The following is a 24,778-nucleotide window of genomic DNA, read 5'->3' as shown; positions in this document are numbered from 1 at the left end:
GAATTTTAATGCAAATAAAAATGTACTCACAATGAAGAATGGCCTCAAATAAGGCTGCTTTCCATTTCTAATCTGTTATTCCTATAATGTTTTACACCATTCAAAGACTATAGTAACTCTAATTGGGTAAGAGGTCTTCACAGCAGATGCAAAGTGAGGGCAGTTATCCACAATGTCTTATATGATGATGACTGAATGATCAAGACCCCACATTAGAATAATGTGCCACACTTGTTAGAATAGTGGTTAATGTTTCACTTTGCTCAACTCTCTGTTTTTCACAAAATGGGTAAGTTTTCAAAGTCCCAGACAATTCTGTTACCTGAGTGGTGCCATCTCTGGTACTCTTTAGGATGGAAAAAAAAATGTGTACCTGGTGGTGCCCCCTGCCACTCACAGATGGCTGGCAAAGGGCCTATTGAAAGGGACCAGATCAACAACAGGAATAAAATATATGTGCAATGCTCCTTGATGCTTATCACCTGGTGAGACAGTTATGAAATATAGACTGAGTTATTCTAGGAGAAAGAAAAAAAAAAGATCTAATCTAGCTCTTTAATTTCTTCCTCTTCATCCTTCAAGTATCAGAACTAGTGCCCTCCCCTTCAAGAAGCAAACTTCTTCCCCAGCTTGGGTCAGGAACCCCTCCTTTGTTCTCCATAGCACTGTATGTTCCCTCATGTAATCACAGCACTCACCACTGTGTCTCCTTCAGTAGACATGAGAGTTCCATGAGGACAAGGACTTTGGCTTTTTTTCCCAACCATAATATTCATAAGAACCTGTATAAGGCCAGGCTCATATTAAGGACTTAGGAAATGTTTACTGAGCTGATAAAGAGACCAAGTTAAGAGACCATATTCTTCCCTCTTCTTTTATGAATGGAGAAATTACAGGCCTTGCATGCACTCATTTGTTCATTCACTGAGTTTCAATGATGGAGCAGACACTGTGCAAAATGCTAGAAATACTGCAATAAAGCAGTCAGCTTAAACATTACAGTGCGATTTGATAAATGTTGCTAAAGATAAAAATGTTAGAAGTCAACAAAGGTGGAGAGATATGGTACAACCTATTGGAGAAGGCTTCCCAGGAAGTAACACTGGAGCTGGGTTACGAAAGATGGGCAAATGCACGAGAGAGGGAGACAGATTTCTAGGAAAGGGGCCTTGAGAAAACAAGGCATGTTCGAGAAATGAAAAGTAGAGGGACAGGATTGTGACTGAAGCCAAAGCTGGCAAGAAAGGTGAAAGCAGCTTATGCTATGTTAAGGAATCTGGGCTTTATCTTCAGTGGAATGGAAACCAAGGCAGCCTTGTAAGCAAAGGAGTGATGTGATCACATCTAGTTAGACAGAAGGTTCTGCAGTTAGCATGGAAGAGAATGGACACATTCAATAAAGTTCGAGAAACTAGGGACAAGGAGCCCAGAGACTCAGGCTGGGAATACTGACCTATATAAATGATCCTTAGCTAAACCAAATTAGAGAAAAAGTAAAATTAAACAAAATAAATATTTCCTTTCCTTGTGATGCTTATATTCTATTTCCCTGGTAGAAGCTGTCAACACCTTAGGAAAATAAACTGCATTTTTCTCCAGAGACTAATATTTAAATAACATTATTACTGCCTTATAGTCATAATAACTTAGTAAAAATAAGTAAATCATGTTCAAGCTGAAGGACTTTCCATACCTGAGACACTCTGCCTGTTGGAATCTGAGTCCCCATTGCTGGAGTTAGAATTGTTGGAGGAGTTGTTGTCAACCCCTCCCAGGAGGGGGCGCAAGTGGCTTACTGAGACTTGTTCAATGAATGATGTTCCATACTTGCGAAAATACCACCATTCAAATATCTAGAATAGAAAAATTGAAAGAGTGATTATGGTCCTTGTTACTGTTCATGATTTTGTACACATGCCCATGAAATATGCTGCATTTACTAATTACATCTACCTTAAATACTTAATTTTTACTCCAAAAATTTTGCTTTATTCTAAAAATTAAAGAGTTTAATAAAATTAAAATACCAATTACACTTTAAATTCTCAATGTAGTTCCCTCCACTTAATACTAGCTTTCAAAGAAAATCCATAACTATAATCATGGATAAAAGAACACTGTTAAGAGCTGCTCAATATTATTTTCCTCCAAATTTACATAATATTCTAACAAAATCACCATGGCTGAAAGACAACTCCAGAAATGTATACAAATAAGCAAGTTTTAGAAGTATGGCTTATGAAATATTCCAATTCTTGGCACCTTACATTCTGATAAAGCCATACTGCATAAAATTTTTAAGATAGCAAAATTTTATTTTTATTTTTAAAACAAGCATTTCCTTAGAGAAATGCTGGTTTTACAGAAAGAATGAAAGGCATCCCACTTCTTGTATGGATGGTATTCCACTACTGAGAGACTTAGCAATGTCCCACCTACTAAGAAGTGCTTTATAAACAAACATAAGCATCTGTTGAACACCATTAAGGTTTCCTAGTTCACCAGCTTACCAATTATTATATACTATGCATTGCCAAGGAGAAAAGAGATAATTTTCATTAATAAAAGGAAAGAAGCAATAAAACTCATATAACTAGGCTGCAATCATGACTTCTAAGCACTGGGAAAGCAAGCGACCTCCCCCAAGCCTGCTTCCCTGGCCCCTTGGTCCCTCCAGCAAACACTTTCCCACCACTGTTCAAAGCTGCTCTCCCCCACATTCTTTCTTCTCCTTTCTGCCTGATTTGGGATTTGTTCCTTAAGCAGCCACAAATCATCACACAGAAGAAATTTAAAAATCAACTATATCCCAGAGTCTCATAGGATTAACTATACCATATTTTTATAATATAATACAGAATGTGGAACTAACATAGAATTAATTATCTTTATGCTTACAAAAAACAAGATTTTATTACCTACTCTGGAATGGACTTTGGGCTATTATTTAAAAATCAATGTTCTTGGGGCGCCTGGGTGGCTCAGTTGGTTAAGCGACTGCCTTCGGCTCAGGTCATGATCCTGGAGTCCCGGGATCGAGTCCCGCATCGGGCTCCCTGCTCGGCGGGGAGTCTGCTTCTCCCTCTGACCCTCCTCCCTCTCATGCTCTCTGTCTCTCATTCTCTCTCTCTCAAATAAATAAATAAAATCTTTAAAAATAAATAAATAAATAAAAATCAATGTTCTTTCTCTTCTGTTCTACAAAAAAAAAAAAAAAGCAAACAAACAAACAAAAAAAACCTTTTTTAAGACAAAAAGAACATCTATGAATGACCAGAAGGAGACATCAATTAAACCAAATGTTTCCAATTCTATGACAACTTTAACTTAATTCCAAAAAGTTACCCCTCTGACTATATGAATTTTCATGTGTTAAGACATTCAAGTAACTTCACTGGGCAGACAGGGAAGAGAATATGATATGAAAGCTAAAAAGGGACAGAACTAGTCTATAACATTTGGAATGCTAGGAATAAGAGATCTTGCTTGAAGGAACAAAGCTCAAGAATGGTAATTTTACAAACCATGAATCCAAGGAGTCTGTAACCTTAGGCAAGTTATTTCACCTATTTGAACATCAGTTTCTTCAATTCTAAAGTGGAAATCATATTCATTGTTTATCCTCAAGGGTCCTCCATTTTCACAGCCATGTAAAACACCTAGTTTCAATCCCCATGTAAAATCCCCAGTTCAATGCCCATTACATGTTTCATTCTCAAAAGTAACAGCAGAGCTACCATTTATTACATTGATGATATACATACCTCTCCTGCACAGGACACCTGACATACTGATGCACTCCACTCTCACTAGTCTATGATTCAGGCTAGTACAGCATCTTCTTGTCTGTTACTAAGTTGTTGGCTGAAAGCCGAGAAATCATTGTGAAAAAGGGTACTGCTCACCATTCAGTTCTGCCCACCCAACAAAGCCCTTAAGAGATTCGTGGCTTCGCCTTTATTAGAAGAGAAGGAGTCTCCAAGACACCCAAGAACACTGGGCACAGAACTGGCAATGGCTCTCAATCACTGTGGCGGAGAGCTTTTGTTGCCCTAAGCCTTTGCTCTGCTTTTTATATTATGCTGCTGGGCACCTGCCAGGCCTTCGTTCATTCACTCACAGTCACATACAGGAAGTGCTCCACACCAGTCAAGAGCTGTGCTCCAGGGTTATATAATGCACACGTGGCCCCGATACCACCAGTCCATGCCACAGACCACAGCGCCTCTCACAGGTTGCTCCCGACGTAGCCTATACCCATCACCACACACACACACACACACACACACACACCTTGGAACTCCAGATTTCTCAGTTTCTGCAGAAGAATCACAGAATGTCAGTACTAAAAGGGACCTTAAAGGACCATGCACGATCTCCATTTAAAGAATGAGGAATGGGGGCACCTGGGTGGCTCAGTTAAGCGTCTGCCTTCAGCTCAGGTCATGATCCCAGCGTCCTGGGATCAAGCTCCGCATCGGGCTCCCTGTTCAGCGGGAAGCCTGCTTCTCCCTCTCCCACTCCCCCTGCTTGTGTTCCCTCTCTCGCTGTGTCTCTCTCTGTCAAATAAATAAAATCTTAAAAAAAAAAAAAAAAGAAAGAACGAGGAATGACCAAAATCACACAGCAAATTAAGTAGCCGCTCAGCCTAAAGCCCCAGTTCTGTGCCACTAATCTCACCAGGTCTCTACAACAAGACATCTTTTTGTAACTCTGTTGCGCATTCAAACACAGACAGATGTAGCCTATCATTTCCCTTTTCAAATCTTTATTTCCTAGTGCCTTCCGATGACTCTGCAGTCCCTTTGCTTTCTCAGCTATCAAAACCAATCCAGAAGTAGTCTATCAAGTGGGACTGGATAATTCATTCTAAATGATTCATATTAATGAGGTATTTGCATTATAATACGAGACAGACCTTCCACCCAGTATTTCTAACGCAGGATTAACAGATCTCAGTAAAGACTGGGTTATTCATGCAGCTATTTGGGGGGTGGGGAAGGGTCTTCTCAGGCCTGTCTTTTTCACAGCAGTAGATGGCTTCTTATCTATCATGGTCCTTCGTTGTACTATACGAATGTCCCCATAGGGTACTGGGGACTCTAATACGTGTTTAAGGAGCAACTAGCAAAAGAAAGTAGGAAAGGACTTGAAGCCTTCTTAAACCTCAAACTAAGTCTTCTAATTTGGGGTTAGCAAAATAATTTGCCCCTTATCCCGAAACATAGCAGGCTTTGGGCCAGCACCTCACAGTATTTTTAAATATCTGCACAGATCCAAGTGGGCAGATGGTGTTATTTAACACACACATATTTGGTGTCACTTTGAATTCTTCTCCCTGGTGCATAACCGACAATATAAACAGCAAAGCTCTCATCAACAAATTTAGATTTTAAAATTAGTCCTTGCACATGCTAGTAGCTTAGTGGGCTTGCCTCAGTGGAATAAAACAGGTTTGAATCTGACAACCATAGAATTAAAATATAAATTTACTATTTCATAGTCTTATTTTTTTTTTAAAGATTTTTTTTTAATTTATTTATTTGAGAGAGAGGATGAGAGGAGAGAGAGAGCACATGAGAGGGGGGAGGGTCAGAGGGAGAAGCAGACTCCCCACCGAGCAGGGAGCCCGATGCGGGACTCGATCCAGGGACTCCAGGATCATGACCTGAGCCGAAGGCAGCCGCCTAACCAACTGAGCCACCCAGGCACCCTATTTCATAGTCTTAAATGCATAATCCCTCTAGTGCTTTTTTTCCAAGTCATGCTTCACCCCAAAGATTATACAGATCAAGTAAGATGAGAACTAAAAAGCATCCATTCGACTTGGCATTTAGGAAATCAACAGTGGCCCTCCCATCTAGCTGAATTCAAAACCCAAATACACTTCATGATAGCCAAGTTTTGTGACTTTGGTTCTCCTGATTCTCTGGGGCTCAATTATCTGATATGCAAAATAATGTCACAGTAACCACTCAGTTAATGTTGGATGGATACACAGATGAATGATTACAAGACTGGATGGATGGATGGTTGGCGAATTAAATGGATGGATGACAAGGGCTGGCCCAGTGCTTTAATGGAAGATAGTCTAAATCAACAGCAGGACCAATGAAAGTTCTTGTGGAAGGGTAAAGAATCTGGCAAAAAGAGAGACATTAAAGATACAAAAAGTACAAATGACCAAGAGGCATGATGCCAAGAGCCCAGAAAGCACACCCACCCCACCTTCAAAAGGTAACCTACCATTTCTTGCCCTGTGACAGGAAGAAAAGGAAGGATGAATGAATAGAAGGGAACATTCTATTTTGGAAAATAGGGTGTGATATGAGCTGTTTCACCAATAAGAAGGCAACAAAGGGATAAAGTGGGTGACACTGATCTCAGTGGAGATGTGGGTAAGGCTTGCCTTCCGAGAATAAGGAGAGTGGGGATGGAATTGGGAATGTGAGAGTTAAAGCGGTAGTTTGGATCTATACCTCGCAGGACAGAAGGACCAAAAACTATACTTGAGACCCAGATTATATTTAAAATAAAGACCCATTTGTCAAGGACCCCGTTAGCAATGCCTTGTGACCTCCTCCATACAATTTGGCAGAAACAGAGAGAATGACCAAAAAGCACTGGGACTAGGGGTGGAGATCCAGGTTTGGAGGTGGCCTAAAATACAACTCTCCCACAGGGAAGGAACAAAAATCTGGCAAAGGGATAAACAAACAAGACCCTTCCATCTACCCTGCAAACCTAAAAGCTGAGTCTTCCCTGAAGACGCCTAGATTCTTCCTAGCCAATAAGCCCTCTTCTTCTTGAACTGCATGTTCTACATAAAAAAACACTTCTCCTTGTGAATCAGGGCCTTCCCTATACCCTATACCACACTTAAAAATGCTTCAAGATTCCCATACAACAGCACCTTAGTAATTCCACACCGATTCCATGAAATCCACAGGAAATACAATGATGTCTCAGCCTGAAATTGGCTAAGTGCTTCCTAAGGATTAGAGTAGGTAATGATATCACAGGAGAATAGACACAGTGATGCTGGAGATTAAAGAGGAAATAGGAAACTTTCCCGCAGTCTGCTCCCAAATGGAAAGACTGCAAAATTGACACCTGCTCTAAGTCTTCAGAAAGATATCTGGTGGTGAACAGTTTTTTGGCAAAAGGGGATCTTCTGGGCTTAAATGAGATAAATCAAGGCAGTGGGCGTGGACTTTATAATATCCATAATCTTTTTAGCTTCTTGTTAGAATTCTCAAAAACATCCTTGTCTCTGTACCCACTGACTCTTTCAGAGCTCCCCCCACACACACACCCCACCCAGCTCCACATGATGACTGTTTTTCCCTTTTGGGTTCCTGTTATGTTTTGTTTAGGAATACTGACGTGTTATGGAAGGGGTCTTAGCTTCCCACTTCCTTGGTCTCAGCCAGTCCCTAGTCACTGTTCCCCTTAACAACTGAGGGGGCTGTGTGAAGAACTGGTGTTCATGCCCTTCAACCCCCTTTCTTGGCCACATATCACCAAGGCTTTAAGAAAAGAGAGAAGACAGCAAAGTGAGGTTCTCTTCAAGGTCAACAGTCAATGATCCAGCCCCACCTCCATGTCTGTATATTCATAGGATGAAATTTTCCACTGTAGCATTAATGTGTATGGCCTGGAAAGGAGCATCACTCTCCTGGGGGAAAATCATGAAGAGTACTGACATGGGGAGAAGCCATCCCGCACCATGTGCCTCAGGCCCTGTCAGCTCATGCTGTGGTGGCAGCTATCCTCGTGGCCCCTTTCTTAGAGATTCTGATTCAGTTGGTCTGGAGTGGTGGTCGGATCCATCACTTTAAACAAGCTCCCCAGATAATTCTGACACAATCAGTTAATTCATTCACTCACTGGATCTCTGTGCTTTCAACCAATATTTTGTAAGAGTCTACCCAGGCATTATATTATTGTATACAAAAACACAGATATGGTCCCAGTCTTTGTGAAGCTTCCATTATACAGAGAACAAAGGCTATAAATGATGACACAAATAAAACATAAATTATGGTAAGTATCCACAGCCAATTGGATAAAGAAAAAATGTTCCCTCTACCCCCTTTCTTATCTACCTGACCCATTTCTGTGGATCTATTAAAATGAAAACATTAACTGTTAGGTACTACTCTACCCACCTTCTTAACGCTTTTATGAGATGCAGAATGATACTATGGCAAAGCAGTGGAAATGTAAATTCCAGTCCTCATTCCACCCTTACCTACTAAAGTAACCTGACTTAAGTCATAAGCTTTCTGGATGCCTAGTTTTTAAGTCTTTATTGGTTTAAACTGGATGGCTTCTGAAGGTTCCTTTCCCCAGCCCTGTAAATACATGATTTTCAAGCCTCTCAAATTGTGCTCAAATCCAAACCGATAAACAAAAGGGTAGTTTTGTCCCTTTATCTGCCATTCTCTTCTTCATCTTCTTCACTTCTGCCTATCTGATCATTAATCTGATCCACTCAAATACTCCTGTCTACAGTCAGACCCCAACAGGCGTATGTCTACTCTCTCACCTGGCACTTTTGGTCTCCTGTAGAAAATCATTATTCATAGTGACCCCAAGAAACTGTAATCTGATAAAGGTGAAGGAGCCTCGGTTTCCTCCAATTATCTGCAGGCTCCCCTACCATGTGATCCCCACAGCATCTCTCCTTCTTTATTCTAGAGACAAGAGATAACTTGCCTCATAAATCAACACCGCCTGACATTTATATGCAGCTTCCCACACCCCAAGATCCCTTCCAATCAAGTTTCCCTCAGTCTTTTTTTACTCTTACCTCCAAAATCACCAGCATTAGGGTGATCCACATGTCTGTCAATTAAAGTGCTATCTCAAGTGCAAGTCAAGTTCTCTAGATGGATAAGGAAAAGTTGAAAGGATCCGTAACAATCTTCTAGTCCCACTCCCTCACTTTTGAACAGGAAGGGATGGAGGACATGGTCAAAGAGATCCAGATTCAAATCTTACCATTTGTCTACTATAGAACTTTGGTCACATTATTTAACACTTGTGTCTGTTTATACTCAGCAGCATAAAGCCACTGCTACATCTACCACTTTAAAGAGAATTAAATGAAGTAATATATACAAAATGCTTAATATCTGACATAGAGTAGGAACTCAATAAATGGGCCTTTTGGTACAACTTATTCCTAATTATCATCTCTTCTACACTTTCCCAAAAACATAATTTTTTACATGTAATCTATGAACTAAGTCTTTTATTTACTATTCTAATTTCCTCCTTTTATAGTTTTGACTCTCACTTTTTAAAATTATGCCTCAGATGCCTCTTTTTATATCTACTTAATATGTGTGTAAAATGTAGGTGTAGGAGCATATCTACATCCATGTTATTGGGGATCTATGTATAAATGTCAATATAACATACAGCATTTTCTCCATTCTACCAACATTTTGAAAAAATTAAGGGGAGGGCGCCTGGGTGGCTCAGTTGGTTAAGCGACTGCCTTCAGCTCAGGTTGTGGTCCCAGCGTCCTGGAATCGAGTCCCGCATCGGGCTCCCTGCTCTGCGGGGGGCCTGCTTCTCCCTCTCCCACTCCCCCTGCTTGTGTTCCCTCTCTCGCTGTGTCTCTCTCTGTCAAATAAATAAATAAAATCTTTAAAAAAAAAAATTAAGGGGAGCATTTTCTCCACATAACCACCTTACCACTCTCAAAAACAAAAAGAAAACCCAGAAATTTTCTCAATTGAAATTAACATTATTCTGAGAGGCTACTTCAAGCAGACTGGGCATGTCCTTGCTAGAGCAACTAAAAGACTAAATTGGTGGGTTTGGACTGTGATGACAGGTGCAGTTCCTGGGGCTGGAATTGGACTGAGATCGGGAGGCTTGTGCCAAGAGGGCAGAGGGGCCACTTGGAGTTAAGCAAGGGAGAGAGCTGGCCAGATGGGTATGTGGGCACAGGACCAAAAGGGAAGAGTGAAAGGTAGGTGGTAAGTCCAAACTCTTTGCTGGTTTCAACCTGCAAAATTAAGAACTAGCAGTAGTATCTAGTAAAATACACACTGATTGGGATTAGTCCTCATTTATTTTTAAACACATTGGTATAAAAGACAGTAGCATTGCCAAACACATTTTATTTTATTTTATTTTTTTAAAGATTTTATTTATTTGACAGAGAGAGCGAGAGAGCACAAGCAGGGGGAGCAGTAGAAGGAGAGGGAGAAGCAGGCTTCCCGCTGAGCAAGGAGCCCGATGCGGGGCTTGATCCCAGGACCCTGGGATCATGACCTGAGCCAAAGGCAGATGCTTAACCGACTGAGCCACCCAGGCGCCCCCAAACACATTTTATTTTTATGTATATTTGTTCAGTTAGATGACTTTTTCAGGGTGTTTTTGTTTTTATTTACCCCTCTTCCCCTAAGACATCACACTGCATGACAATTTCAGTCTCCAGCATAAGAATCCTGAGGTCCCCAAACAACCATGTCCCCTGGGGCATCCCTGTACTTTCAGCATTCACTGTCTGTCTCCCCTTCCATTGCTCAGGGGAGAGTAGTTAGGTAATTGTCTCTCTGTGCCAGGAAACAAACCGCTAAGCACCTGATCCTTTACCTCAATGCTGCCTCTCCATGAATGCTCTGGGCCAAAAAGAACAGTGGCTAAATAGAAACCTCAACCCTGGGTACATTTCAAGGGCTAGCAAAGCTAAGTCCCCAAAGGCAGGACAACACCAATGCCCATAATCTCTAAAGCAGGAGCCTAAAGCTATCAAGAACTATTCCCGCATCTAGTGATTTCACCCTCAGTACAGACCAAGCATTTTTGAGAAAGGTCTTTCAGAATCTTCAAACATCAGAGGTTTTCCAGTGCTCCAAGTTCCACAGCAGGCACATCCTGTGCCTCCTGAGAAGGCTGCAGGACAGCTACCGCCTGAGATGCGCTGCAGTGCCCGTCAGGTTTCAGCAGCTGCCCTCCGCACACAGGGAGAGGGGGTCCGGCACAGGGGGTCCCACTCTACCAAAATCCCTTCATTTGGAGAACACGAAAAGTAAGAGGATGGGACTTCGCCTCCCTGACTTAGCAGGTAAAATGACTGCTGGACCTAGCTTACCAAGAAAAAGGAAATCACCCACACTCTGGAAATCAACCCCCACACACCAAGATAAAATCCAGCCTGCCATTTGTTCAGCAAGCTAGGAAAACAGCTGAGAACTGAACCAGAAGGTGGTGAAATGAGTGACAGCCTGCCTGGGCTGAAATCCTGCTTTTCACTATTTGCCAGCAAGATGATCTCAAGCAGGTTACTTCCTTGCCTGTGCTACCTATTCAGCCTATGCATTAGTAAAATGGAAACAAGGCTGGCAATTACCTCCTCCTACTGTTGTGAGGAGTAAATCAATTCGCATGTAAAGTGCTTAGATCAGTGCCTGGCACACAGTAAGCACCATCGAAGTGGGTAAACGTTCTGAAGTAAACATCCCTGAGAGAAGAACACACAAACAAAAAGCTACTTTCTGCATCAGAGTGAATTATTGATTTTAGCATGAAATTGCTATTCATATTGTACCTAAAAGTTCACTTTTTTTGGTTTGTCTAATCAAAAAATATTTCAAAGATATTTTAGAAAGAAAATATTAAAATATTATTTTAAATGTAAATAATTATTAGATGGGGACTTGGAATACCTTCTCCTCTCCCCCCAAAAATATACATGCTAAAAGGTTGCCATGTTCAGCACATATTTATTAATCATTTATCAAGCATTTGAAAACATTTTCTAAGTTTGAAGTTTCTTCAGTCCATCAAGAATATCAGGTGGGAACCTGAGGACATAGGTTCTAGGCCTGGCTTTGCCACAAACTAACATGAGCTAAAGCAAATCACCTTATAGCTTTGTGAACAACTCTTTCCAGTATCCCTATTTTTCGCATGTCCCCACAGAACAGAGAAGACTTAGAGACACTGATGGGTGTGCAGATCTGCATTTAAGAGGCAATAGGGTACAAACTACTATACATACCTTATTTCAACCCATGTCAAGGAGAAGTTTTATTTATTTATTTTTTAAGATTTTATTTATTTATTTGACAGAGAGACAGCGAGAGAAGGAACACAAGCAGGGGGAGTTGGGGAGGGAGAAGCGGGCTCCCTGCATGCAGGGCTCAATCCCGGGGCCCTGGGATCATGACCTGAACCGAAGGCAGACACTTAACGACTGAGCCACCCAGGTGCCCCAAGGAGAAGTTTTAATACACTTCCTTTCACCTTGGCTTGGTCTCTGCTCAGTACTGGGCTTTCTATGCAGATTTCCATTTATATAACCATCTTGGAGTGGTTCTTGCTGATGTTCTTCACATTCCTGGCCCAGTAATATCAACTTCAAACATCTCCTCCCTTGAGTCCAGCAACCCATGTGATACACAGAGCAAGATTAACCTGAATATGCTTTGACCACACACAAAAAAAATTGCTCCCCAAGCCACCACCATTCCTTTAAGCTGTTTGCAGGTTTCTGCCCTGTATACATTGTTCTACCCTCCATTGCTCTAGGTTCGTATATGTATTTGTTCCATGTTTTTGTGCCCTTCTCCCCTAAAACTTGTGTTTTTCTAGTGCTCTTCTCTTAACATCAACTCTGTAATATCTTTCTTATTCTTATCTCTATAAAAATTAGTAATTAGTAATCACAGCATTATGTGTAGACAAAAAAAAACAAAAACAAAACATTCTAAAACTTCTTTCTCCTTAAAGGCCATTTAATTATATTAGCATGATTACAGTAAATTAGATGGCCCTATGTAAGGTCACTTAAATTAAAAAAAAAAAAAAAAAACCTACTTCGGGTATTATAATTTAACACACTTGTAATTATTTAGAGCATAAACTAATGGAGCCATAGAGATGATTATCATTGCTTTTGCCTACTTGGAATTTTTTAAACAAAGAAATAGGGAAATGGGAGCGCCTGGGTGGCTCACTTGGTTAAGCTTCTGCCTTCAGCTCAGGTCATGATATGAGGGTTCTGGGATCGAGCCCCACATCGGGCTCCCAGCTCAGTCAGGAGCCTGCTTCTCTCTCTCCCTCTGCCACTCCCCCTGCTTGTGCTCTCTCTCTCTGTCAAATAAATAAATAAAATCTTAAAAAAAAAAAAAAAAAGAAATTAAAGAAAAGAAACAGGGAAATGTAAATTTTAAAAGAAAAGAAGATAAAGGGAAGAAAAGCTTAGAACTGCCATCTCCACCTCATACATTTAAAGAAACTGGGCTAATCACAATGAGATACCACCTAAAACCAGTCAGAATGGCTAAAATTAACAACTCAGTAAACAACAAATGTTGGCAAGGATGTGAAAAAAGGGGAACCCTCTTACACTGTTGGTGGGAATGCCAACTGGTACAGCCACTCTGGAAAACAGTATGGAAGTTCCTCAAAAAGTTAAAAATAGAACTACCCTATGACCCAGCAAATGCACTACTAGGTACTTACCCAAAGATACAGAAATACAGATTCGAAGGGGCACATGCATCCCAATGTTTATAGCAGCGTTATCAATAATAGCCAAACTATGGAAAGAGCCCAGATGTCCATCAACGGACGAATGGATAAGGAAGATGTGGTTCATATGTACAATGGAATAGTACTCAACCAACAAAAAGAATGAAATCTCCCCATTTTCAATGATGTGGGGTGGAACTAGAGTGTATTATGCTAAGCAAAGTAAGTCAGTCAGAGAAAGACAAATACCCCATGATTTCACTCATGTGGAATTTAAGGAACAAAACTGATGAACATAGGGGAAGGGAAGGAAAAATAAAATAAGACAAAAACAGAGACAGGCAAACCATAAGAGACTCTGAACTATAGAAAACCAACTGAGGGGTGCTAGATGGGAGGTGGGGGGGATGAGGTAATTGGGTGATGGGCATTAAGGAGGGCACTTGATTTAATGAGCACTGGGTATTATATGCAACTGCTGAATCACTAAATTCTGCCCCTGACACTAATAATATACTATATGTTAACTAACTTGAACTTAAATAGAATCTAATTAATTAATTAAAAAATAAAGAAACGGGGCTATATTTCTACTTATCTTGATTATGGCCAATAATCCATTTTGAAAAGAATGAAGAAAAACATTTTTAGTTGAACTGAGTCACATGTATTTTATAGTATCTCAAGACACTAAAATTTGACATAGAATTGTCTTTATTTTCCATTTTATTTATATTTTGTTTTTCCCCTTCAACAAAAGTAATATATGACTATTTAAATTTTTTTCAAATATTTTAGAAATATATAACCTGGGCAGTGGAAGGCTCTGTAAGTCCAGCTATCCAACATATACACACATGCAAGATAAATCACCATAAGCTGCCGGTATATATTCTTCCAGAATTATTTCCTGTACATATACTAACATATTAGTAATCAGCATACTTTTAAATAGGAAGGATTCTACCACTTACCAAAATGAGCCCTGATATTAGTGAGGAAGTGCCTGTCAGGGCCACGTAGAACTTCGGTGTTAATGTGTTCAAAAACATGCTCACTGAAAAAAAAGAGAGAAGGAGAAGAATAAGGAATGCGTAAGTATGTCAATAAAACAGAGTGTTCCCTATTTTTCTCTCTGGTGAAATCATTTGTTTCCGATGACAAAAATTCTTAGAACCATAACAAAGTCCCATTAAAATGGTTCGGCATCATAAAGGCTCAGAATGCTAGATGTCAAGCGCTATATCCTGAAAGAAAATAGCCACATAAAAGAGAAAAAAGCAGCTTTTTAAAAAGTTTCTGCCTCCCGAAACTATTGTTGTGAATGGTCTTCATGGATTCATAACCACTGAGGAATCGAATCAAAACTATTACTAAACTGTCAGTCAGAAAGAGATCTTACATATTTTGTCAGAACCACACATTAGAGTTCTTGATGAACCAACAAGGAATACTTCAACCTTAGAACAAACGGAAAATAACTACAGTTGATCCTTGAATGTGTGGGTATTAGAGGCACCAAACCTCCACACAGTCAAAATCAGCACATAACTTTTGACTCCCCCCCAAAACTTTACTAATAGTCTACTATCATCCGAAGCCTTACCAATAACATAAAGTCAACTAACATGTATTTTGCATGTTATTTGCATTAAATACTGTATTCTTACACTAAAATAGAGAAAAGAAAATGTTAAGAAAACCATAAGGAAAAGAAAATACATTTTCAAGGCTATACGGTATTTATTGGAAAAAATCCATGTGTAAGTGGACCCAGGAGGTTCAATCTCATGTTGTTCAAGGGTCAACTGTATATTTTTGGCAGTTATTAAAGATTTTAATACTATTATTACTCCTAAGAAGGAAGGACAAATTGACAAAGTTAGCATGCATTAGTAAAAGTTTTTTCACCTTACTTAAAAGGCTGTTAGACTGCTCATCAAAATAACTGGAGTCAATGAAAAAAAGATAAAAAATAAACCACTAAAAAGGAATGTGCAGTCAAGAACTTTTCTGACCAATTTCTGCTACTCTGTTCATATCAACTATACAGTTGATCTGGCTATCCATTAAGTAAGGTTCACTTCCATATTTTATAAATATATGTTAAGTCATTATCATTTGTATCTAGTATTGCATGAAACTTTTATTATTACCAAAACAACAACTGACCTAAAGAGCTTTCTGCATGCATATTCATATTTCTTTACTGAGTCTGTTTGTGGAAGGGTATCACATTGTCTGGTTTTAGAATGAAGGATGTTAGAAGTAGGGCTTTGACATTATTAGGGGAAAAGGCTTTGGCATTTGTCCTGAACTCGGCGCAGAAAGCCAAGTCAACAACATGACCACAGATTCCATGTTCACTCATTCAACAAATACTTCTCTCTGTTTATGAATGAGACCATGGACAAGGAATGGAACCATGAATCAGACACAGTTCCCAACGTCTAGAAGGCCACAGTCTAATTGGGAAATGAATAAGTAATTACCATAAAGTTTGATAAGTGCATAGACAAGTCCTGAGCATAGGATGTTCTAAAAACACATTAAAGGTGTTGAACGCTACATCTGAAACTAGTGATGTACTATAGGTTGGCTAACTGAATTTAAATTAAACACACACACACACACACACACACAGACAAAAGGGATGCACCTCGGGCTGAAGGCTGGAGAAGATGTCCAGGAGAATAAGTAGGAGTTAACTAGACCAGCGCAGGCAGGAGGAGGGACAGACAGAAGGGCAAGGTCAGCAGAATAAGGGGGCTGCTTTGAGGTACTAAGAAAAGATCACAGCCTAGGGCGCCTGGGTGGCTCAGTTGGTTAAGCGACTGCCTTCGGCTCAGGTCATGATCCTGGAGTCCCAGGATTGAGTCCCACATCGGGCTCCTTGCTCAGCGGGGAGTCTGCTTCTCCCTCTGCCCTTCCCCCCTCTCATGCTCTCTCTCTCTAATAAATAAATAAATAAATCTTAGAAAAGATCACAGCCTTTCCAAACATTTGTAGAGGCTGAGGAGGGAAGCAGCTTGAGCTGTGGACCTTTTGCAGAGATGCAGATGTAGAAGGGCGCATGGATTCCATCCTTCCTGGCTATCGGCCATCCCTCCCCTGCACCCACTCTTAACTGAGTTTGTTTGACTTGCGGGCTATCGCTTGTAATCTCAAGAGTCTGAACTAACACAATGTGCTCAGTTGATAGTCACTCTCTCTGCTTATGCTCTCTCTCTCTGTCAAATAAGTAAATAAAATCTTTAAAGATAAAGGCACAGAAGATGCAATCGGCCAAGCCTGTAGAGGTACAGCTGAGTTAAGGCTGGGTTTGCCTGGCCATTAAAAACCCGAAGTTGTGGTGATTTGTCATTTCCCAAGCAAGTTGGTGGGAAAAGGAAGATTTTTTTAAAAGGAGAAAATTAAACAAACAAACCTAGAGCTTGTAAATGCCAGTCTGATTCTGAAGTGCCTAAAATTCTCCAAATTTCCATCCTCACACTATAAATGACCCCACATTCCCCATTATTTTTTTAAAAGGTCATCCTAACAGAGTATTTGCTTCATTTTATAGTTATGAACTCTCATATATGTATCATATACTTTTCAGTAGCTTTCTGGGGACAAAGTGAGTATAAAATTCTACGAAATCCATTTCTAAAAGAAAGAGGAAAAGATGTGCCTGAATTAGAAAAGTCCTTTAGTAGCCCTGCTATAACTACCCAGCAACAAAAGCACAAATCAATGGAGGGGAAAGATCTACTGAAAATCATTAACTCAAGAATTAACTGATCAATGAAAAAGAAAATTAGGGCGCCTGGGTAGCTCAGATGGCTAAGCGTCTGCCTTCGGCTCAGGTCACCATCTCAGGGTCCTGGGATGGAGCCCCACGTCAGGCTCCCTGCTCAACGGGAAGCCTGCTTCTTCCTCTCCCTCTACTGCTCCCCCTGCTTATGCTCTCTCTCTCTGTCGAATAAGTAAATAAAATCTTTAAAAAGAAAAAAAGAAAAGAAAAAGAAAATTATGTGAGTTATCTAAAGAGATAAAACTATACAGTGTTCCCATTTGGTTTTACTTACTTAAGATTACATAGCAGCGGTAATTAATAATTAAAAGATTCGTCTCTGTTATATCCAGTTGTAGAAAGCTACTAGAGTTGAGAGATCATGTAAAGTCATTAAAAGAAATAGAGACACACATAGAGAATGACAGTAGCAGAAACAGAAACACTTCAGAGGGTGGGAGGTGTTCCTTTAATAATCTATTAACCTTATGGTCTTTCTGAATATCCTGGCTGAAATCACTAAGACATGGCATTTGGCAATTCTGGGCATAAATATCAACACTTAATACTTGCCATTTCCATCTATCTATGTATTTAAAGTTAATAACAAAGCACTTTCACATATCAGAGAGTTTAATTCTCACTTCAGCTCCATAAGGTCAATATTATTATTCATGGTATTTCACAGCTGGAGGAGGGCAAAAACCTGAACGCCAGCAGTCCTGCCCCCAAAGTTCAGGTTCATGACATCACAAGGTGCATGCAGATATTGCTGACAAGCAAGAAAAAACAAAATAGCAAATGGAAAGCCTTTCATTTCAAAAGGAGAAGAACTCTAAATAATCATACTAAAAGATTGGATGTTTTTAATACTGTACTTATTTTTACCTCTGACCTTTAAAGATAAGTTCCCTGTGATCTTATCATTGGCGTGTGCAGCCCCGGGACGGGGAAAGGCAGGTAGGCACCCAGAAAGAAGGGAGAATCTAATTAAAGATTCCCTCATTAAATCAGGAGGGTTGCACGCTGCAGACCAGACTGCCTTAAAACAAGAAATACCTTGCCTAGTTTCATCAGCAATGAGGGCCACTAGCAATTATTTGTTAAAACATATGAGGGCCTGATAAAGTACCTAAAAACTGCAGCAGAAAACTGTGGGGTATATGCTTTGAAACAGGATTTTCCTGCTATAGACCTATTCAACTGGTTCCTCCATACCTGTTACGGCTAGGCAAAACAAATTCAAAAATAAAGACTAATCTAGCTTTGTGAGGAATAAATTCATAAAATCTCAATAATGTCCTGTTTCAACCTATAGGCAAAAATTAATAAATCAGAAGCCTTTTCGTCTGCTCCAGCAGGGCACTCCTAACTGGTCACTGCTCCAAGAACACCGCAGTAGTGAAGGGCAGCCTTGGGGACGGAATCACGGAGCATTCTGATGATGCGCAACTTCAACTCAGTACAGTCTGCCATTTAACTAATGAGCAAATGGGAAGGAATAAAGCATGGTCCTGAGAAGAAACTAGGCAGGAGGGATAGGAACATGGATTGAAAATTAAATGACCTAAGGGTGCCTGGCTGGCTCAGTCAGTAGAGCATGTGACTCTTGATTTCGGGGTTGAGTTTGAGCCCCATGTTGGGAGTAGAGATTACTTAATAAAAAAAACAAGTTTTTTAAAGAAAATTAAATGACCTCTCTAGATCACAGAAGAGAGGAGATAACAGGTCTGCTATGGGAAGCAAGGGATCACTTCTGTGAGCAGGGCTCATGAGGAATGGCCCTGTGAGGCTGTGTCTGTGAGGAGCCAGCCACATTTCTGTCTCTCAAGACAATATCAGCCTTCTTTCATATTCTTTAGAGCACAAGCAATCTCCAAACCACACTCCTGGAAAAGACCTCTGCAAAACAGGGCGAACACACAACCCTGTGTTTGTCTCCTCGACATATTTATTCTACCTCACACAGAGAAGCCCTGGAATGAAAAGGCCGAGGCAGCATCAAAGACTGGGAGGTACTGACTAGAAAGAACTGAATAAGCAGTGTGGTAAAGTCTACAACACCCAAAGTTATTGTCCTGTGTCCCTTTTAATGTCTTTCTAAAATATGGCATGTGAAATAGAAAAACTTTAAAAAGTTATAAAATAACAATCATCCATCATTGAAAATGTTAGAAATAAAGTCCCTAGGAAGAAAAGTTAAAGAAACTAAGTTTATTTAGGCTGGGCAGAAAAAAAAAAACAAAACAAAAACTGAAGCGATTTTAGGGAACAGCATTATCCCTGGGAGAGAGACCAGGGTGAGGAGCCTGGGACTGTAACTTGTGACATCAGCTGTGATGTGGAGGCCCTGGGAAAGCCCCACCCCCTCCCAGGGCTGCTGTGAGGCGCAGATGAAATGCGCGTGTTCCCTCAATACTCCAGCACAGACTCCCTGGGGGCCTGCCCTGGGCCAGATGCGGGAAGCACTGGTCCTGCCGCCGACGGGCTCACAATCCAATGGGTGAGAGAGGCAAGGAAATGGAGAAGCAAATATCGAAGAGGACATGTCAGGGAATTGTAAAAGCACAGGGTACCCAAGGGGATTAGGACATCAAGAAACGTTTCTGCCAAGAAAAAGTATCCTGCCTGAGACCTGTAAGAGGAATCAGGAGTTGTCCAGATGTGGCCTGCAGCTGCAGGGGTGAAGGGACCGTGAGAGGGAGAGCTGCAGAGCATTCCACGCAGAGTCCCGCAGCTCAGGGGCCTGAAGGTACGCGGACACGGAGGGCAAGGGAAAGGCAGTAAAAGTGCCACAGACTTACCTGTGCGTGTTGGGGCACTGGTGGGGATTCGTACTAAAGATGTGAAGCCACTTCCTAAAGGGCCTGCCATACAAATACATGGAATGCTGACTAACAGCAAATGGCTCTTCTCAGATGAGACAAATTCGAATGGGTCCAAACTGGATTTCTAAAACTTAAGGATGTTCCCTGCTGTTTGGTCTCCAAGATTACCTACAGAGGACTTCTCAGTAACAACCACATGCAATGAGCAGATGTACAATGCAGCCTAGCTAAAAAACACTTAAGGAATAAGGGACTCTGGTTTACTTACTTTTCTTAGTAAATAAAGTAACATTTATCTCAACACAGGCCCAAATCTGTACTTTTTTTTTTTTTAAGATTTTATTTATTTATTTGAGAGAGAGAATGAGATAGAGAGAGCATGAGAGAGGGGAGGGTCAGAGGGAGAAGCAGACTCCCTGCTGAGCAGGGAGCCCGATGCGGGACTCGATCCCGGGACTCCAGGATCATGACCTGAGCCGAAGGCAGTCGCTTAACCAACTGAGCCACCCAGGCACCCCCAAATCTGTACTTTTGAGGCTGTTTCACTGTCCCTAAAATAAGAGTAACATCTATCTTGTTACAGGGCTGCTGTGAGGACTATATACCTTAGTATAAATAAAGTGCCTACCACAGCAAACCTCAGTAAATAATATGTATATCGTTGTCATTATTTATGTTTGTTACTCTTCATTTTTTAAAGATTTTATTTATTTATCTGAGAGAGAGAGAGAGAGAGAGAATGAGTGGGGGCAGTGGGAGAGGGAGAAGCAGACTCTCCGAGGAGCAGGGAGCCGGATGCGGGACTCGATTCCAGGATTCTGGAATCATGACCTGAGCCGAAGGCAGACACTCAACGACTGAGCCACCCATGCGCCCCGCAAATGTTTTAAATACAAAGAACAAATAATTAAGGCCACAGGACCTTCCAAGCCCTGAGACAGCAATATCAAGATGGACTAGAAAATTATCCATTTCATGGAAAGCAACATTTCTGATTTAATTACAGAAAGTACACAGAGTCCCGTGTCTACATAAGGTGCATTGAGGCACATGCTAGTCTTGCAGGAACCTTCTATCAAACTGTTTTCTCAGACCTCCAAAGTGGGTTAGGGAACACACAGGAACAATTTAATCCATCACTTGCATTTTTCTATGTGAGAACAGGGAATATTCTCTATTGTTCTTTCAACCGTGCTAACCTCTTCCCTCCCGTCAGATTCCATTAAGTAGAGTTGCAACTTCACTTCTCTTCCTCATTTACCAAAGGACAAGAAAATGAAAAATATAAGTTTTAATATTTTAACTTACACATATGCTAATTTTGAACAGATTTCCAGATGGCACAGCTTTTAAAATGAAGAAACTTGCTCTTTTCTCACAATGACACTATGATGGATAAACTCTCAAGTGACCCATAATGATCCCTGCCTCCTGGTGTTCATATCTTTATGTAACTCTCTCCCCCTGGGTGGGACATGTGACTTGCTTCTAGCAAAGAGATATGTAAGATACTCTCTCAGTAGCAGACATGCTGGAGATTCTCCTTGCTAGTGTAATGAAGAGAGTGACCATGTTGAGAGGGCTATGTGGCAATGGATTGTAAGCAGCCTCTAGGGACTGAGGCCAGCAGCCAATATGAAACTGAAGCCCTCAGTTCAACAACAATGGTTTCTGCCAACAGTCTGAGTTAACTTGGAAGCAGATTCTTCCTCAGCTGAGCTTGCAGGTAAGATCACAGCCTAACTGACACCTTGATTATGGCCTTGTAATACCCAGAGCAAAAGTCCCAGCTAAGCTGTGCCTGTAATTCCTGACCAATGGAATCCATGAGATAATAAATGTGTGTTGTTTTAAGCTGCTATATTTGTGGTAATTTGTTATGCAGCAATATAAAATTGATGCAATCAGGTATAATTCACGAAAGTGAAAATCAGTGTAGATATCTGATAACTGTGGCTAACTGCAGTATGCCCAGAAAGGGTGTGGAGATATGCCAATTCTATCTGTCCCAGAGCTGCTTTTCCCACTGTTCATAAATAAAATGCAACTTCAACCTCTGTTGCCATGACAACATGTCATTCCACATGCTGATCCATAATTGTCTTTGTAAATCAACTAATATTAAAGTAGAAGCCCAGAGTAATTTTTTAATATGGAAATCAAGCATCTCCATTTTACTCCAGTAAATGGACTTGCTTTTTTCTAGGCACATTTTAAATATACAACATTTGCATGTTCCCAAAAAATCAGTTTTACATCTGGGCACAGCATCAGTTCAAGAGAAGATTAAAAACATACTGAAGCACTTTTTCTCATTTGTTGCTTTTGCTGCTCCTCTCCTTGCCCTTCACCCCAGTCTCCTTGAGCTCTGATAGCATCTCAAGCTTTTATGCATTACAATTCCCTTGATAAATCCTGTGGAATTTATCCTGGTGAGGAAGACATGGAAGTATAATTTTAGACCCATTCCAATGGCAAGAAATCCTCATAAATCATTCTGTCTACTCTTCTCTCTACCCTGGATGTTGCCTTGGCAACTTTACAGGTATACTATTTCTGCTTTACTGGGCATCTGGCTCCACTGAGGAGTAGAGCGAGCACATTCCTTCTTTCTTCTCTCAACTGTGATCTGGGAAACTATCAGAGTGTTCAGTCTTCATGGCTCCTTGTCCCTTGCTTCTGTCAAGCCATGAAGGAATGTCCAAAGCCTGGTCACATACAAACTTCAGTAGCCCTTAAGGGCTTTGAAAGAAGGATAAGCTTTTATCATTAGATTGGAGAGAAGTGAAGAGAGGGTATGGATGCCACATAGATACCAGCGCATACACAAAAGAACTGGGCTGGAGTACTGTAGGTAGGATGAGGAGCAGCAGTGGGAGATTAAGCTGGCTCAAATGCCAGGTCGAGAAAATCACACTTTCTATAGAGACAGTTAGAAAATACTCACTGCGGGCACCTGGGTGGCTCAGTTGGTTAAGCGACTGCCTTTGGCTCAGGTCATGATCCCGGAGTCCCAGGATCGAGTCCCGCATCGGGCTCCCTGCTCAGCAGGGGGTCTGCTTCTCCCTCTGACCCTCCCCCCTCTCATGCTCTCTCTCTCTCATTCTCTCTCTCAAATAAATAAATAAAATCTTTAAAAAAAAAAGAAAATACTCACTGAACAGCAATGTGAGTAAGACACATGTCTAGTAGTAGTGAAACGGTGTGGGAAACATACAGCTCTGAGAGTTACCTCAGAGGGAAGCTCCTGTAATACCACGAGGGTGGGAGGCTGGGCATATCAGATTTGCAGAGGTAAATTCAACACTATGTGGCTCTTAACAATGTGACATAAAGGGTGAGAGTCTGGAGAACCGTTGGCAAAGTGGGGCCAAAGTCAAATTGCAAGTGATTCCAGACAGTAAGTGGTAAGGAATTATGGCAGCAAGCATAAGCTACTTCTACAGGAAGTCTGGCAGGAAGGAGAAGAACAGAATTTATCATTAAGTGGGACTGAAGTTAAAAGAAAATATAAATGGCACCGCATGAACTAGTAAGTGAATTAGGAATAAAATTTAAACCTTTATTCCACTGCAACAAGATCCACCCTGAGAAATCCAATAATGACTCACTCTTATACCAAACTTTTAAAGACATAGGATTAATCACTGGAAATGTGTTTACTTTCTCTGAGATTCTTCTTTTTATGTAGATCTTAAAGAATAATTAGAGTGAAGCACTTTAAGTGACAGAAACTTGAACCTTACATATATGTATATTTGTTTTATCAGTTGAGATTAAATGACAGAACAAAAATAAATCTATTTTCTACTCTATTGATTCTGATTTTTGCACTTTCTATTAGTTTACTTGCTTTGTTTTGAAACCCTCTGCTAACTTATAGCTGAAGAGTTTGCCTTAAAGGAAGACATTAGTTTGGGCCAAAGAAGCAACTGTAAGCCATGGGGTAGTAAAATTCAAATCTGATTCTAAGTTAGGTTTTGTTTTCATTACGTTCTCTAAAAGTTCAATGACTAATTTACTTCTCTTATGAGTGAAAAGCTGCCCTACAATAGATGGTTTTCTGGAAGCTGTGTTATGGCTGTCTCTCTCTGGGTGAGATGCCTAACCAAGAGAGATAAGAAGCCGCAGGGGAAACCACTAGACAGACCAATATTTTAAGTATTCAGCTGTTCCAACTGCCCGGTTGTTCAAAGGCTGGCTTCATTATTTTCAATCCCAGTAACTCAATTTGGCTTCACATTTGCATCAAATGAGTGGTTAATATTCCAGAGGGCACCTAAAATGATCTCCCCACATCCAGGGCTGGCAGCAAATTATAAGTGGCAAATCACAAATGCACCTAGCTCTAAGTAAGGTCTATAGGTGACAGTAAGCGGAAACTGGAGCACCGGTATTTTCAAATTTCAGTAAGCTAGTTTTTCTTAAAATGTATTAAAAGATGCATCTAAATTCCAGAAGCCCTTTGTCATCCCTAATACAAATGCTCCCAATCCCTAAAAATGGCCTCTCTCTCCCTTTTGAATTTATTCTTACTATCTTGAATAGTTTTCAGACATTGTCATATCTCATTGTGAATGACCCATTCATCTGTAATGCAAAAGAAAGAAAGAAAGAAAGAAGAAAAGAAAGAAAGAAAGAAAGAAAGAAAGAAAGAAAGAAAGAAAGAAAGAAA

At 40.6% G+C, this 24,778-nt stretch overlaps 1 protein-coding gene across 10 annotated transcripts in view; it reads right to left on the bottom strand.

Annotated features, from left to right (window-relative positions):
- The window catches only part of ST7 (suppression of tumorigenicity 7), a 236,086-nt gene that overhangs the window by 104,313 nt on the left and 106,995 nt on the right, over nt 1–24,778 (bottom strand). For all 10 annotated transcript variants that reach the window (XR_004682077.1, XM_035020977.1, XM_035020986.1 and 7 more), the window contains exons 2-3: nt 14,475–14,557; nt 1,694–1,853 (exon numbers count right to left, since the gene is read on the bottom strand). Coding sequence is in view for 9 of the 10 variants with exons in the window: in XM_035020977.1 (XP_034876868.1) it covers nt 1,694–1,853; nt 14,475–14,557 (243 nt within the window). In the remaining variant the exon portion in view is untranslated. The remainder of the gene's footprint in view (nt 1–1,693; nt 1,854–14,474; nt 14,558–24,778) is intronic.

The sequence above is a fragment of the Mirounga leonina genome, unplaced genomic scaffold (genome assembly GCF_011800145.1).
Source record: "Mirounga leonina isolate KUSES-001 unplaced genomic scaffold, KU_Mleo_1.0 Mir_174, whole genome shotgun sequence".
In the NCBI taxonomy this organism is placed as follows: Eukaryota; Metazoa; Chordata; class Mammalia; order Carnivora; family Phocidae; genus Mirounga; species Mirounga leonina.
Note: the sequence above shows the minus strand (reverse complement) of the source record. Positions and strands in the feature narration are given on the sequence as shown.